A 14,963-nucleotide genomic window follows, 5' to 3' on the forward strand; every position below is an offset into this window, starting at 1 on the left:
AAAATTATTTCAAACGTTTTGATAAAACAACCGATGTAGTAGTGTTCCACTAACTTTAAACGGAACAGCTCACATCGCCATATTGGCTGATAGATTTGTTTTCGTGAGGATTTTTCTCTTGGTTGCACACACTCTTTGGTGGCGAAGTGGCGACGCCTACGGTGCAACGCATCCGGAAGTGCTGCAATACCAATTCGGCTTGTGGGAAGAACGTTCTTACTGACTATTGTTGAGTAAATGGCTGTTTTTTGGAAACGGTTGACATATATGTAAATCGCGAAACGACAGGGATATTCCACAGCTGTTTTGCACGCTTTCGGTCGGTAAACATTCGATTTTTCTTCCTCGCTATTTAGACCGTAGTCATCTGTCAGGTAGGCTTTTATAACTGCTTGTCAATCAACCAGCCGCCGATTGCAATGGAAGCCGAAGCCCCGGCCTCCGAAGACCCCGGGAGGAAGCGTCGGGTGCACGGCATGTTGAAGCTCTACTACGGGCTTAACGAAGAAGGAAAGGCAGACGAAGAGTCACAGTCCCTGGATCCCTGTGACATCAACGGGCCTCATTTTGACCCAGAGCACTACCTAAACAAGGTGAGGCAGGGGTTCCCGTCACCATCACATTGATAATCAAGCAGAAACAATCTAACCAGTCAGCATTGTGTGTCCCAATTCAGCTTCGAAAAGAATGCTCTCTTGCCGAGCTGATGGACCAGGAGACCTGCATGGTCAAGCAGATTCGTTCATTGGATAGTGACATGCAGACCCTGGTATATGAAAACTACAACAAGTTTATATCAGCTACAGGTGAGAGAATTCACTTCCATCTTCCAATTACTGTTGAAAGCTTTACCCGGTTGACAATACAATGAGAAACAATCTCACCCATTTTTCTGAAGACACCATAAGGAAGATGAAGAATGATTTCAAAAAGATGGAGGATGAAATGGACTGCCTGTCTGCAAACATGGCAGCAATAACTGATTTTAGTGCTAGCATCAGTGGTACCCTTGAAGACCAGCATGCTCAGATTACAAAACTCTCAGGTGACACACTGGTACCTCACCGTTTTGTTGAGTGAGTTGTGTTATGCCTTCACGTTTATGTTCTGTTTTTTTTAAAACTACTTTCTTAGGGGTCCACACTTTGTTAAGAAAGTTGCAGTTTCTGTTTGAACTGCCTGCCAGATTAAACAAATGCTTAGAACTGCAAGCCTACTCTCAAGCAGTGAATTCCCATCGCCGTGCTCGGTGTGTGCTGCAGCAATACAGCCACATGCCTTCCTTCAAGGGCATCCAGGATGACTGTCATGCCATCATGGACAAACTGGCGCAGGAGCTTCGGCAAAAGTTCAGGTAAGTTTCCTTGACGTCTCAAGTGCAAATGTGATTGAGTGACAGACAAGACGCTGCAGAATCAGAAAGGGCCATACCCACAATATATTTAGGGTCATATTCTTAGACAGTCAGTAGAGTTTATTAATTTTATTGTCACATTTCAGCCTGTTGTAGGAGGTAGATATCTAGATGGTACGAAAGTGTGCAATTTTGTGTTGTTTGACTTTGGTGAGGTGTTCTGTGCATGATTGAAATCAGCAAAAGTTAAATTTAGCCATGACAACAAATTTGTATTTAAATTGGCCACTTGGTATTACGAGCCGCGAATCTCTGTTAGAACATGGGATATTTGTAAAAAAAAATAGGTTACACAGCTGGATTTTAAAAAAGCTTTGATTTACCTTCAATACCAGTCGATACTTTTTTTCCCCCTCCAAATATTGCCAATGGCAACTAGTTACACAGTAGCGTCCCAGAAATGTATTCGGTGTCTCCTGTTGTCCCCAGAGGCAAATTCGCCGACGAACTCGTACAGCTTTCGTCATCACGCAGCAGTGCAGCCTTTGGCAACCTGTTTGTTACATGTTTGGGAGACGCAGGGGATATTGCTGCGGTCGCTGTCCTCTGAGTATAACGGCGCCTGTCGTCCATTGACAGTGATGGTGGCAGTTGGAGCCAAACAAAAAATATTGACGACACTTATTCCCCATACTCATTAAACTCAAGATTTTTCTTTTTGCTCTCAATTGCTCCTTCTGGAGTCATATACCGCTAAGTACACATGCTTGCGCATTATGCTCTGGAGCATGTGCGCTCCAACCACAAATAGCTGATGAAATTTCACTATAAGGGTGGACAGTATCATCGGTCCACTCTGATGTGGTTCATTGGTCAGATGTGATTCGACTAAGGGTACATCTGTCAACGTCTTGAATTTCGTTAGTAATAAAAAATAATAAAGTTAATAAACCATGTCACATTAAAAGCCACAGGGTTCAAAATCTGTGTGTGTGTTGGTGTCGGGGGTGGGGGGGCTGAGTAGTCTGGAAAGTACTTGAGTGTTCTTGGGGCAAAGCCTGCTGTAAATAGCGTAAATCAGTGACATAATGGATGCCCTCGACAAGAGAGGTTTATAATTGCCTAACAAGTGCCACAACATGACTGCAAAACAAAGCCTGGTCTTCATGAAGTTCCTAAACTCATTTCAACATAATTCCTTGGCACCAAGATGCTGCAAAACAGGAATAGGTATTTTTTTTCTCTAGTGAATAATGGAGAAACGTTTAAAAAAAAGGGGGAATTTGTGAATGCCAAATACAAGATGTGAGGGGTTTGCTGTACTCTAGGCTATATAATGTAAGTTGTTTCATATATTTTTGTTGCCATTCAAAGTTTAACTTTATAACAGTTATATGGTGCTACACAAAGAAAGAAATGTGCATCATTTTTTACAGTTTTAGTGTAGCTGTAATAGTCCTGTTTCCCTGTGTGTGTTGTTTTGCTCACAGGGACGGTGGCTCGAGTGCTAAAGACCTGTCCGAGTGCGTGGAGCTGCTGTTGCAATTGGATGAGCCAGCAGAGGACCTGTGTGAGAAATACCTGAACCATGCGGGCTCTCGCCTGGAGTTGGACCTGCAAAGCCTGGAAGCTGAGATAAGACCCAGCCCGCCCGGACCAGCCGTGAAAGATTCTTCCACACGGAGGCCATCGCCTAGCGTCACTGCTCGCTCGCCACCCGACGGCACTGCCAAAACGAGCGCTCTGCCTTCTCCCTCCTCGAACACCGACATCCTGGAGTTCATCGACAGAGGCTGCAATGAATTTGTCAGCAGCTTGTGTTTAGTAATTACATCATATCAAGAACTTTTCGTCAACCATGCTCAGAAAGGCGAGCTAGCATCCAAGAATATTCCTCAGATGGCAAACAGCAAGCTGCACGCCTTCGTGGATGATCTGGCCGCTCGGTATTTTTCGCTTGTGGAACGAAGGATCAAGGAGGAAAAAGGGGTCGCCGATAACTCCCTCTTGGTCCGCGCCCTTGACCGATTTTTCCGCAGACTCCAGGCTATATCCAAGCTGCTGCCGGGCTCCTCCGTGCCGCAACAAGGCACAGAGATTGTGGTTCGCGCTGCAACCGAGCGAGTCAAGCAGTATCTCGCTGCTCTCCAGAGCTTTTACACGGACAGCTTGACAGACGTGAGGCAGGCCCTAGCGACACCTCGCCTCTCGCTGGCTGCTCCGGGGGGCGGCTCTCATTTTGGAGGCCCGGCCTCAGGCAGAGATGGTGCAGGTAGCCTTCCGGAGCTGCTCTCCTCCCTGTCAGCTTCCATCTTAAATCAAATCAAGTCCGTGTTGGCATCGGTGCATCTGTTCACAGCCAAGGATATTACTTTTTCCAACAAGCCATACTTTAAGGTGAATCTTCAAACGCCATAAGCTACTTTTGTTGGCGACATTTTGGCGGTGACTGGTTAGCCGTTCATAATGCAACGTCATCTTTCGGTTCCTTGCTTTTATATCTTGTAGGGGGAATTCTGCTGCCAGGGTGTTCGTGAGAGCCTGATTGTGGGTTTCATCAAGTTTGTGTGTCAGTCTTCTCGTCAGTTTTGTGAGAGTGCAGGAGACAAAGGAGGGTCCACCCCGCCAGCCCTCCTGTTGCTCCTTTCTCGACTCTGCTTGGACTATGAAACCTCTACAATCTCTTACATACTCACTCTGACTGACGAACAGTTTCTGGCACAGGTAATAAATAGCGTGTACTTCATATAATCAAGTTAAACTAGACATACTGGTTTTGGTGTTAAATTGTTTAATTGAATTTTTCTTCTTTTCGTACATTTTCAGCACCACAATCCAGTAACGGCCGTCACTGCTCTATGTGCAGAAGCCAGGGAGGCAGCACAGAAACTACTGAACCACTACGTCAAGGTACTCACACTCTTCCTGCTGGGGAAATGATTACTGCACGCATGCATGTTTTTTAGCCAGTGTCACAACATTGGGTTCACCTTCACAATCCAGAGAGATCCAATAAAAACATTTAGAGAGATAATCACACTCAGTTTTTGTTGATCTTGCCATTTTCAATATTGTGGTTACCGTAAGCAGCGTTTTAGAACTTCACTGTATCGTTCTGTTTCTAATATGAGATTTTATTGAACTATGCGAGAGGAACAAAATATTCGAAAACAGAAAAGGACCTGAATTCTTATGTTACATATTCTAGATCGAGTTTAAGTCTTGCTTATGAATCTCAAATAACAACGAAATATCTCACCACTAAGCTTTATTTCAATTGAGGCAGGATGTCTTTGTGTTCACATTTTCAGGTCCAGGGTCTAATTATTTCCCAGATGCTTAGAAAGAGTGTCGAAACACGAGACTGGGTCAACACTATCGAGCCCCGGAATGTGCGTGCGGTGATGAAGAGGGTTGTAGAGGACACCACCTCGATTGATGTGCAGGTGACATATTTGGCCTTGAAACGCCATCCTCTCCCCTCTGTCGTTCAAGCAGGCCTCCTAACATCCTTTTTGCCACCATAGGTGGGTCTTTTGTATGAGGAAGGTGTGAGGAAAGCGCACAGTAGTGACTCAAGCAAAAGGACTTTCTCGGTCTACAGCAGCTCAAGGCAGCAAACTCGCTACGCCGCTAGCTACACACCAAGGTGCAGTACTTTAAACATCTGCATTTATTCATTTGTGTATTTATTATAAATTCAATTTCTTGAAATTTTCAGCAAACATCTGGGGATAGGTTCCTCAGGGGGTAAAAAAAAATCCATTAGAGGTGATTTAGTGAATAATGAACTGCAAAAGATTACCTACCACAGAGAATAACAGTCTGCGACAGTGTACCGTTTTTTTTCAGTGGTGTAGAACTGCACTGCACGGCTCCATGATTGACTGCGGGGGAAGTACATTTTAATATTGTTTGATTCTCTGCAGTGCTCCCATGGATACCAATCTCTTGAGCAACATACACAAGCTATTTTCTGAACGCATTGACATCTTCAGCTCAGTGGAGTTCAATAAGGTCTGAGCTCTTCACTATGTTCTCACTCACAAGTACGCACACGGTCACTCACGCAGTCATTCCTTCTCTGTTGCAGGTCTCCGTGATGACGGGAATCATCAAAATCAGCTTAAAGACATTCCTGGAGTGCGTCCGGCTGCGCACTTTTGGTCGCTATGGGCTGCAGCAAATCCAGGTTGACTGCCACTACCTGCAGATGTACTTATGGCGTTTTGTGTCTGACGAGAACCTTGTACATTTCCTGCTGGATGAGATCGTCGGGAGCTCCGCCCACCGCTGCCTAGATCCCGCTCCGATGGAGCAGAGCGTCATTGAAGTTATCTGTGAACGAGGTTAAAAAAGGTTAAAAGTGTACCACCGAATTGTTAATCGGAGCATGCACATAACCACTGGATGTTATCAACACTGGAATCTTACTGTTTTGTTCGTGTACTACGAAATGTTCGTTATAGCATGAAAACATTCATGAAAGCATTCATAACATCAGTGTGTTAATACAGTAAAACAGTCCTTATAAGACAAATCGAACTCCCACGACATCAATAAAACACTAAGCAAACGCTATAAGTTCAATCAGTACAAAACTTCTTGTTAGGATTTTTTTTCTCATACAGTTGCAATAGGTACTCCAAACACTTCAACTGAATTTTAGACTAGACAGCCTGAAACTGAAACCATGTTCAATAGAGTATTAACATATGAGGTTGGTTCTGCAATCTGATGACTAAATGAAAGATAAGGAAGTAGACCATTTTTAATATATCTTTTTACAAACCATGTTTGGCATTTAGTTAACATCACTGTCAATTAATCTGCAGTGTTCGCACGCTTTACAACAGTTTGCTTTATATTTAGTACATATTCATGATTCAAATGCAGATTTAATGTATAAATAAATGTGTTGCAATCTTCATAGTGCTGATTTGGAGGACATTTGTTGTATGTGGAGCAAAGAGTTCAATTGCGAAGATGTATTTGTTTGGACATTTCCCTTTCAAGGAAAAAAAAAGAGAGACGTAATTCATTACATGACCCAGGTCAGGGAAAACCTTTCCACGTACCCCCAAGAAAGGCGCTTATAAATAAGATGTATTATTATTATTATTATTATTATAAGGATTGGTTGGGAAACAATGGTGGAACGCAAAGCTGAATTAACGGAAGCGCGACCGTGGAGCCAACTTCAGCGTCACGCATTACGGTATATTTGTAATAGATACAGTATGTGAACAGCATCAATTGACAACGTATTCGACGTCTTTACATTGCGGTTATATTATATAAATGCAGGTGTTTCACAACATCTGTCCAAGGTTCTGCATATTGTTGCGGGAATCGCTGACGCCACCCGAGCAACCGATCTGATTCGACGAAGTCTTTAGTTTCCGCCCTCTTCAGATTCAGTTAAGCGATGTGATTGGCTAGACTATCGGTGCGTCCGAGCACCACGTTGAGGGGGCGGGTCCATTCGAAAACCGCCCGAGCGCTGCACTTTCTATTGGATATACGCCTACGCACCGTACACCACGTCAGTAAGGTACCTAACTTTGTGATATTTTTAATAGTGTTAATCCCATTTGTTCAAACTAGGAAAGGAGCGAAAGAAAAACTAGTAAATTGAAGTAATTTGACCCGCAATTTTGCACCGTTTTGTAATGAAGCGACTTAGACGATTTGACTTGCTGTTTCTAATGCATATCGCATACTCATCAATTCTAAAGTACCGGTATGTAAGAACAGGGCAGACTATTTGAGTGGATGGATGGATGGATGGATGTTCTCTGTTTATTCCCAAAAGTTAAACTATAATTATTTTACTGATACGTTATAGTCACACATACAAACTTGGGATAATTATCAAAAAAAATTTCCGCATCTGCTCGTTGTTTACACCTACTCCTCTGTTTTTATAGCAGATTAATAATGAGGTCAAAGAGTCGAACACCAAACGGCAAGGCTTCCCATAACACAGAGAGGGAATTTGGAGGAACCCTAGGTAAGTGACTTATTTTGGGCGAATTCCCAAAATAACTCTTGACACAGTTTAGAAATCCCTTGAAACTCATCCATTCAATAGCTGACTTTGAGTGATAGACTGGGTACACCCTCGAATGGTCGCCACAATCATTGGGACGCACATTGACATTCAGCAGAATAATTTGTCTCGGAAAGTCATCTCCTAGTTACAAGCTGTAGTTGTTATTGGACACGATATAAGAGTAAATCCATCACAGCAACTGGATGTGCGTGGGATTTCTGTTTTTCTATTGATCTGAGTGTCCGATTCAATCTTCTTTTTAGACAAAAAAAAAAATCAGTCTTTGAATACGACAGCTCAAGGCTTCACAGGCTTCAAAATGTAAAACAACTGAGGTGAACTGCAGCACTCCCACTGACAACTGAGCTACTCGTTGCATCTGCAATTTGAGATACGTGAATTATTTACAATAAGAATCACTTCTCAGTTACTGTCCGCTTGCATCTGTTTTTCATCCCCAGGGGCCGTTTGCATCCCCGTCCTTCTGCCATTGACGGTGCTTTTCCTGATTTGCGTCAATCGATCTCCCGATGCAGCTCTCCTCCACTGGCCCCCTCCCGTCCCCTCACTTGACCAACTGTGGAACCCTTTGGCTCCCCTCCTCTTGCTGGGCTGGATAGCTCTGCATGCTCTCCTGTATTTGCTACCATTAGGAAAGGTACAACAAGCTCATTATACATGTTCAGGGTGATACAATATAGCATTGGTGAGCTACTGCTACTCAGAGTATAGATGACTGATGATACTTTGAACTATGAGAAGACAATTATCTGAGTACTAGTGAAACAGTTGATCTGTTATTATTTTAAATTTAAATGTCATAACTACAGTTCACAAGTGGTTTAACCCTCATATTATGTTGAAAAAAATCACATTGATTATGTTGTGGGTCATTTTGACCCGTACTGTAAAAATCCACACAAAATAGTCAAAAAGCAGGTTACACTAGTAACACCTTTGTTTAAAATGATGTAAACAGAAAAGAGACAGACAACAGATTTTTAATCCCAACAGTATATTTAATGCCTTAAAAGGTTTTAAAATCATCCATTACAATGTTTCTGCAGATATCTGAGGGATTAGTGCTTAGGGATGGAACACGTCTCAAGTATCCCATAAACGGTATGTTTTTTAAAATAGATATTTGTGTGAGTGTATGTGTGTGTGCGTGCACTGACAATCATTCACATTCACAATTACACATACAGACAGTTTAGCATCTTCTATTAATCTAAAGTGTATTTGTGGGCAACGCGGGTAGAAGCCGGAAAACCCACGCAAACGGCATGCAAACTCACCGAAGCTCCAAACAGATACTGTATCATGTTTGTGGATGTCTTTTAGTCTACACTTCATGCTAGATCTCTTCAGTTTATTTACTCTGCAACCTCCTACAAACATTACATTTCTAAACAATAGTCTATAACCATGTACAGGTTTTCACTGGAGGCCAACAACGTTTATTATGTTTGTTTCTCTCTTGCAGGTTTTCATAGCTTGTGCATCAGCGGCGCATTGCTGATGTTGCTTCTGATGTTCAAGGCTCCTTTGGGGCATCTGTTCGAGATGATGTTGCCTCTGGCTGTGTGTGCAATAGGAGTGTCCTTCATGCTCTCTGCCTATCTCTACTTTTCTTCCTTTTGGGCTCCTCCTCATGATCTTGCTTTGGGGGGCAACACAGGTGAGAGAACAAAAGGTTCATCGTTTGATAAGGAAGAAGTGCCAAGTTCCAAGTGCCGCTGTCAATGTTACTGTTCTTTCTCCCACTCTGTGCTGAAGAGTTCAGCTGTTCCCTCAGGTACCTGGTAGAGATGAGATGTATAAAGCTCTTGTTGAGATCAGCAGAACGTCCCCCATATCTAACAGTTTGGATTTGCAGCCAGTACGCTAAGTTGTTTTGCTGTATCCTGGTTGCAGTAGCTGAACTGAGAGAGATGTTTGTCCCTTTGAAGTATCTGAACAAGTCAACCGACATATAAAAACAATTTTAGTACTATGCAGTGCCTTTCTGAACAGGTCTTGTTTCTCTTTAGAGCGCGATGGTTATGTAATGTTGCGGTCCTAGAGTGTGATCCAGGGGTTTAAAAAAAAACATTCTTGCATGCACCTTTGAGACATATAAAGCAAAACTTTTTATTTGATTTTTTTTTTCCAGGAAATCCACTGTATGACTTCTTCATTGGACGGGAGCTGAACCCTCGTATAGGTCATTTTGACCTGAAATATTTCTGTGAGCTCAGACCAGGTCTGATTGGCTGGGTAAGTAGAACGAAGAGAACCACTTGTCATTTTTGTTACTTGTCGTCATCAAAGCCAATATCTACATGACAAATTAATTGAATACTTCCAAGGGAACTCATTAGCTGCACAGTGCCAAATATTATTGCGTCTTCTGACTGCTATTTGAGGCTACTGCCGTTAGATGGCGATGTTGTACAACACGCCCAATTTGAAACGATGATTACCGGTATATATTTTTTTAAATTCAAACTGACAGAATCACAAATTGGAATTCTTGCCATGCTGACCAAGAGCATTTGATTTAGGCGAATATTTTGAAGCACCTGTGAATTACCAATAAGCATTCAAAATATTGAGTGTTTGTTAGGACACCACACACTGATTCATTCTGTAAGTAACTTATACTTTTCATGAGATGATGCCTAACTTCATTTTATGGGCTTACAGTAAAAACAGTCAGGGCTTGGCCTATTAGATCATTTTAGAGTGAGTTGTGTAGGAGAGAACATAAAAACCTCCCACCCAAGTGTGTGTGGGAGATTTTGGTTGAATGTCTGACAGTACTTACTTGACAACATCTTTTCCTTGCTAAGTACTTTTCACCGCCTGTAAATTACTGTCCATTTATATTCATGACTGGCCCGCAACACAATCGCTCGCTATACAGACCAGTTGGCTAAATTCTGTGATTTAACCTCTCTCTCATAATCTGTTTGTTTCCAATTGAGTTGTTCATTAAGTTTAAACCAGAAAGTAGCATCGCATCATCTGCATACTCTAAGGTGGTCCAACATGTCAAAATAAGTTTTTTTGTGTTCCCTTAAATGAAGAGAAAAAGTCAGAATCTCTTTAAGATGCATTGTAACCACATAATTTTCTGTCAGCATTGATAACTGTCCATTTGATCATTTTTCTCCATCTTTAAATTTGTGCCGCATTGCCTGCTTTCTCCTTCGCCCTGCTTTTAAATGGCACGGCACAGAGACTAGACTTGACTAGAAGAGGCTCTTAATTCCTAAAATGCATCTGGAAAACCGACGATAAATATCTGTGTCCTTTGCTGAAGTCTTTTCAGCACGTGACGCAATCATAAGCGTGACATGGAGCAGATGGAACATCAATATATGATATTGTTTGGTCCAGGATGCGGTTTACTGTGAGAGTCATTTGCAGTTCATGTAAGAATCACAAGGGGGTAAACTCAGTTAAATTGAGATGATTTATATTGTTTAATGTTGATGAGAAAATGAAGTAGGAGTGAAACATTATATTAAAAAAAAATGCAGTGACGATTTGTCATCGATGAATGTCCTCTTTTCATATACGAAGGTTCATAGCAAGGTGACGTTCACGTGAGGTCATTCGAGCTTTGCTCTAGGGCCACTGAGCTGCTCAAGATCGGGACCTTTGCGGAGCGGCTTTAAAATAAGTGATTTAAATTCAGGGCATAAATGAATAAATTATAACCTGTGCACTTTTTGTGTGTTTGACTGAACACCCCTCATTCTGCTGCTTAACACGTTTGCTCCTTTTTGACCTAACACACAGATTTACAGAGTTCAACACGCTATACTGTTTATTGCAAAATAGCCACCGTCTGCTCTTTATCGAACTTGAAATATGAGACAGAGAAATGGAATACTGTAGCCTTGATCCGTCCACATTATTTGCATTTCTTTCAGGTGGTCCTAAACTTTGGTATGCTGATGAAAGAGGTGGAGCTTCGAGGCTCTCCCTCACTCGCCATGATGCTCGTCAACAGTTTTCAGTTGCTGTATGTGGCTGACGCTCTGTGGAATGAGGTGGGACACAGATGATTTGAACATGACTTGGAAGTTTAGGCAATTAATGTTATTTCCGGACTATTGAACGCACTGGAATATAAAATGCACCCGGTTAATTGGAAAAAAAAGAAGAAAAAAAATGTACGTCTACCATAGGCTGCAGTTGTCTTGTAGCTGCAGTTGTTCATGTTGTATGGGATATTTACACATGATTTTTTAAAAATGTTTTAATGATAATCATTGCGATTAACATGCACAGGTTCTGTGTATACCCCCCCCCTAAAAAAAAATCACCCTTCAAAAGCATTTTCCCCCCCTCTGTACTCTTGCATATTAGAATGGGGATTGGCCCTTTAAATTGATTCGTTCGCCCGTAAAAATCCATAAATCAACCGCATCATTATTTAAGCTGCAGGGTTCAGTGAAAAAAGTCGCGACTTAGTCCGGAAATTACGGAAAGCTTCTCAGTGTCCCGTTTGTCCATACTAACAGGAGGCGGTTTTGACTACGATGGACATTGTGCATGATGGTTTTGGCTTCATGCTTGTCTTTGGTGACCTGGCCTGGGTTCCCTTCACATACAGCCTGCAGGCGGCCTTTCTGGTCGAACATCCTCAAACACTAAGTCCAATGGGAGTTGCCGCGATAATAACTTTAAACGGTAACCGCATTGTTATTCAGTTTTTTTTTCAATGTATTATTGCTCTTCTTTTCATTCATTCATTCATCTTCCGAGCCGCTTGATCCTCACTAGGGTCGCGGATCTTCTTTTCTTAAGGTAAAATTAATCTTGCTTGCTATTAGGTATTGGCTATTATATTTTCCGAAAATCCAACTCACAGAAGAATCAATTCCGGAGAAGCCCCACACATCCAAGTGTTTCAAGTCAGTACGAACTACTTTATTTTTTAAGTTATGAATGAATCAATAAACCCTTACAGATTCATGTATATATATTTCTTTTCTTCTCAGTTTGAGTGAAATGATAACACAATAGAGGCTAGGGACTGATCAAGGTCGTCTGCCAGTGTGATTGCGAAATGCTCATTAACTGAAGTGATTGCGACATTCTCTCCTGCATTATCCACGGCTCCTCGCAGGGCTCGAGACCATCGCCACGGCAACAGGGAAGCGTTTGCTGGTGTCTGGTTGGTGGGGTCTCGTTCGTCATCCCAATTACTTGGGTGATCTCCTCATGGCCTTGGCTTGGTCTCTGCCTTGTGGTAAAAACACCCAATCATGCATGCACACGTTGACATTTGACACACTCACTTCACTCTGGCCACCGGCCGCATGTTTGCGTGATATTTGTACGACACCCTCATTCTGCGTTACTTCTTTGAGTTATAAGTTGATTGGTTCATTGATCTCTGGAAAATTGCATCTGAGAGATAGTTCCACTTTTCATTTTTTTTTTCGACTGGGTATTGGCAGTAAATATGTATATATGCAATAAATATACTTACCAGGCAAAGCTCAATAATTGTTAAAGTTCAGGAAAGTAAATGATCAACAATGAATCTTGCCCATGGCTACAATTCATAATCCAGTTATTGTAGTCCTGCAGAAGACAGTGCCACAGCTGCATCGTGGTGACACGACATCCCATTGTCAATGATTGATCCTTTCCAGTATGACAGAGTAGTGCAGTTTGCAAGCCACAGCCGTTCCCTCACTTCCTTCTATTAACTGATAAATTGTTGCGACTCATGCTAGACGCATTGACGGCCTGGTCTCATTGTTCCTGTCTAGCGCGTATAAAAAATTTTAAAAAAGGAGACTGTCAGTCCTTTGTTACTGCAGACACAAACATGATGTGACTCATTGTTTCACTGCTTTTGTAACTGAGAAGTACAAAAGTTGAAGAGACAGAAATATGAATATGCGCTGGACGGGAACAACCGCCGACAGAACAAACCAAATGGATGTTCGATCGAAAACGGAAAATAAAACCCCTTTTCATGTAAAAGTGCGGAATGATGACACCCACCCACTGTAAAGCCGGAGAAGAAAATGTGCAGGTTCAATACAAAAATAATTCTCCTTCCCTCTTTTCCCATCTGCTGCTTTTCGGTAGGATTCTCGCATCTTCTGCCATACTTCTATGTGATATATTTCACCGTTTTGCTGATTCACCGTGAGGCCCGCGACGAGCGACACTGCAGAGCCAAGTATGGACTTGCATGGGAAACATATTGTCGACGTGTCCCCTACAGGATCATCCCTTATATTTACTGACTGGTGGACTACATCCAAAAACGATTCTATGGTGCCTTTGTAATGCACATGAATGCGCCGATTGAAAAAAAACTTCGAGGGGAAAAATGTTAAATAAAGAAGCCTCCATTGGTGTTGTTTGCATTTATTTTGATTCAGAAGCCTTGTCAGGCTCTGATAAAAGTGCTGCTCTGTGAGCATTTGTCCTAATGCTTTAGGTGGCTACAAATGTTGACGAACTATTTTATGTCACATTTCTGTCATTTCTGTCAACTCATGGTTTGATTTTTTCAAATAAATGAAATGAGTGAATGCTATCCTTATATCTTTGGACAAATAGTTTTGATTTTTTACACACACACACACACATACGTGAACCAAAACAACGACCATATATCAGAAGTGTTTTCAACCGGAAAAATGACCAGGTATAGAAAGCGTTTTTTGCCAAAAAAAGAACGACCATGTATAGTAAGGCGTTTCAAGCTCAATCCAGGTCTTGGCCTTCCTCTGTGAAGTTGGCATCTTAAGTTTTTCGAGCGACCATGTATATGAGGACCTTTTTGGGTTGTTACTTACCAGTGCAATAAACCAGTGCCACTCTGGTTGACTGGTTAATGTGTTGGCTGAACAATGCAGAGGTTTAGGGTTCAAATCCAGGTCTCAGGCATCATCTGCAGTTTGCTTGTGATGGTTTTTTGAACAACTCTGTACATGAAGATCTGTTTGGGTTGTTACTTATGAAACTAAGTAGAGCAGTGCCCCCATAGTTGATTGGTTAGTACTTCGGTTTAGCGGTTTAGATCTTGGCCTTCCTCTGTGATATTTGCAAGTGGGTTGTTACTTGGAAACTCAGTAGATAAGCTCCACAGTGGTCGACTGGTTACTGTGTCGGCTTTCCAGTGCAGAGGTGCAGGGTTCAAATCCAGGTCTCCGCCACCATCTGCACAGTTTGCATGTCTAGCTTTACGACCCGGTAGGTAAAGACCTTTTTGGGTTACTTATGAACACAGCAAAGCAGTTCCACCGTGGTCCAATGGTTAAGTCGTCAACTTAACGGCGGCAAGATGCAGGCTTCGAATCCAGTCCGATACCTTCGTCTGCAGAGGTTGCATGTGCAGTAAGGCTCTTTTTAATGACCACGTTTAGGCGTTTTATCACAAAAAAAACGACCATGGCGTAAGGCGTTTTTAGCTGAAAAAAAGCCCATGTACAGTCTAGCCTTTTTAGCCGATAAAAAACGACCATGTATTGTAAGGCGTTTTTAACACAAAAAAACGACCATGTATAGTATGGTATTTTTGGCTGAAAA

General features: G+C 42.2%; 2 protein-coding genes across 4 annotated transcripts; both read left to right on the forward strand.

Annotated features, from left to right (window-relative positions):
* Window positions 1-143: 143 nt before the first annotated feature.
* Window positions 144-6,282, forward strand: vps51 (VPS51 subunit of GARP complex). Of its 2 annotated transcripts, XM_052047393.1 has the most exons (12): window positions 144-319; window positions 408-593; window positions 677-806; window positions 899-1,045; window positions 1,135-1,354; window positions 2,845-3,751; window positions 3,863-4,078; window positions 4,181-4,264; window positions 4,666-4,800; window positions 4,882-5,003; window positions 5,284-5,371; window positions 5,448-6,282. In XM_052047393.1, the coding sequence occupies exons 2-12, from the start codon at window positions 420-422 to the stop codon at window positions 5,706-5,708; spliced, it is 2,484 nt and encodes an 827-aa protein (XP_051903353.1). In that variant the 5' UTR covers window positions 144-319; window positions 408-419; the 3' UTR covers window positions 5,709-6,282. The 2 variants fall into 2 exon arrangements, with proteins under 2 accessions (XP_051903353.1, XP_051903352.1); XM_052047392.1 differs by having other exon boundaries at window positions 144-593.
* Window positions 6,283-6,802: 520 nt separating this feature from the next.
* tm7sf2 (transmembrane 7 superfamily member 2) lies at window positions 6,803-13,974 on the forward strand. Of its 2 annotated transcripts, none has more exons than XM_052047403.1 (11): window positions 6,803-6,908; window positions 7,285-7,367; window positions 7,871-8,067; window positions 8,477-8,531; window positions 8,896-9,090; window positions 9,565-9,668; window positions 11,333-11,452; window positions 11,927-12,095; window positions 12,239-12,319; window positions 12,535-12,657; window positions 13,512-13,974. In XM_052047403.1, the coding sequence occupies exons 2-11, from the start codon at window positions 7,295-7,297 to the stop codon at window positions 13,670-13,672; spliced, it is 1,278 nt and encodes a 425-aa protein (XP_051903363.1). In that variant the 5' UTR covers window positions 6,803-6,908; window positions 7,285-7,294; the 3' UTR covers window positions 13,673-13,974. The 2 variants fall into 2 exon arrangements, with proteins under 2 accessions (XP_051903363.1, XP_051903364.1); XM_052047404.1 differs by having other exon boundaries at window positions 6,831-6,908; window positions 7,288-7,367.
* Window positions 13,975-14,963: the final 989 nt, after the last annotated feature.

Source organism: Hippocampus zosterae, chromosome 16, assembly GCF_025434085.1.
Source record: "Hippocampus zosterae strain Florida chromosome 16, ASM2543408v3, whole genome shotgun sequence".
NCBI lineage: Eukaryota > Metazoa > Chordata > Actinopteri > Syngnathiformes > Syngnathidae > Hippocampus > Hippocampus zosterae.

Coding starts and splice junctions, on each gene's coding strand:
- tm7sf2 (XM_052047403.1), top strand. CDS start 7,295: ATGAGGTCAAAGAGTCGAACACCAAACGGCAAGGCTTCCCATAACACA. Junction 7,368..7,870: donor GGAATTTGGAGGAACCCTAG/GTAAGTGACTTA, acceptor TTTCATCCCCAG/GGGCCGTTTGCATCCCCGTC. Junction 9,669..11,332: donor GACCAGGTCTGATTGGCTGG/GTAAGTAGAACG, acceptor CATTTCTTTCAG/GTGGTCCTAAACTTTGGTAT.
- vps51 (XM_052047392.1), top strand. CDS start 420: ATGGAAGCCGAAGCCCCGGCCTCCGAAGACCCCGGGAGGAAGCGTCGG. Junction 807..898: donor CAAGTTTATATCAGCTACAG/GTGAGAGAATTC, acceptor ATTTTTCTGAAG/ACACCATAAGGAAGATGAAG. Junction 4,265..4,665: donor TACTGAACCACTACGTCAAG/GTACTCACACTC, acceptor TCACATTTTCAG/GTCCAGGGTCTAATTATTTC.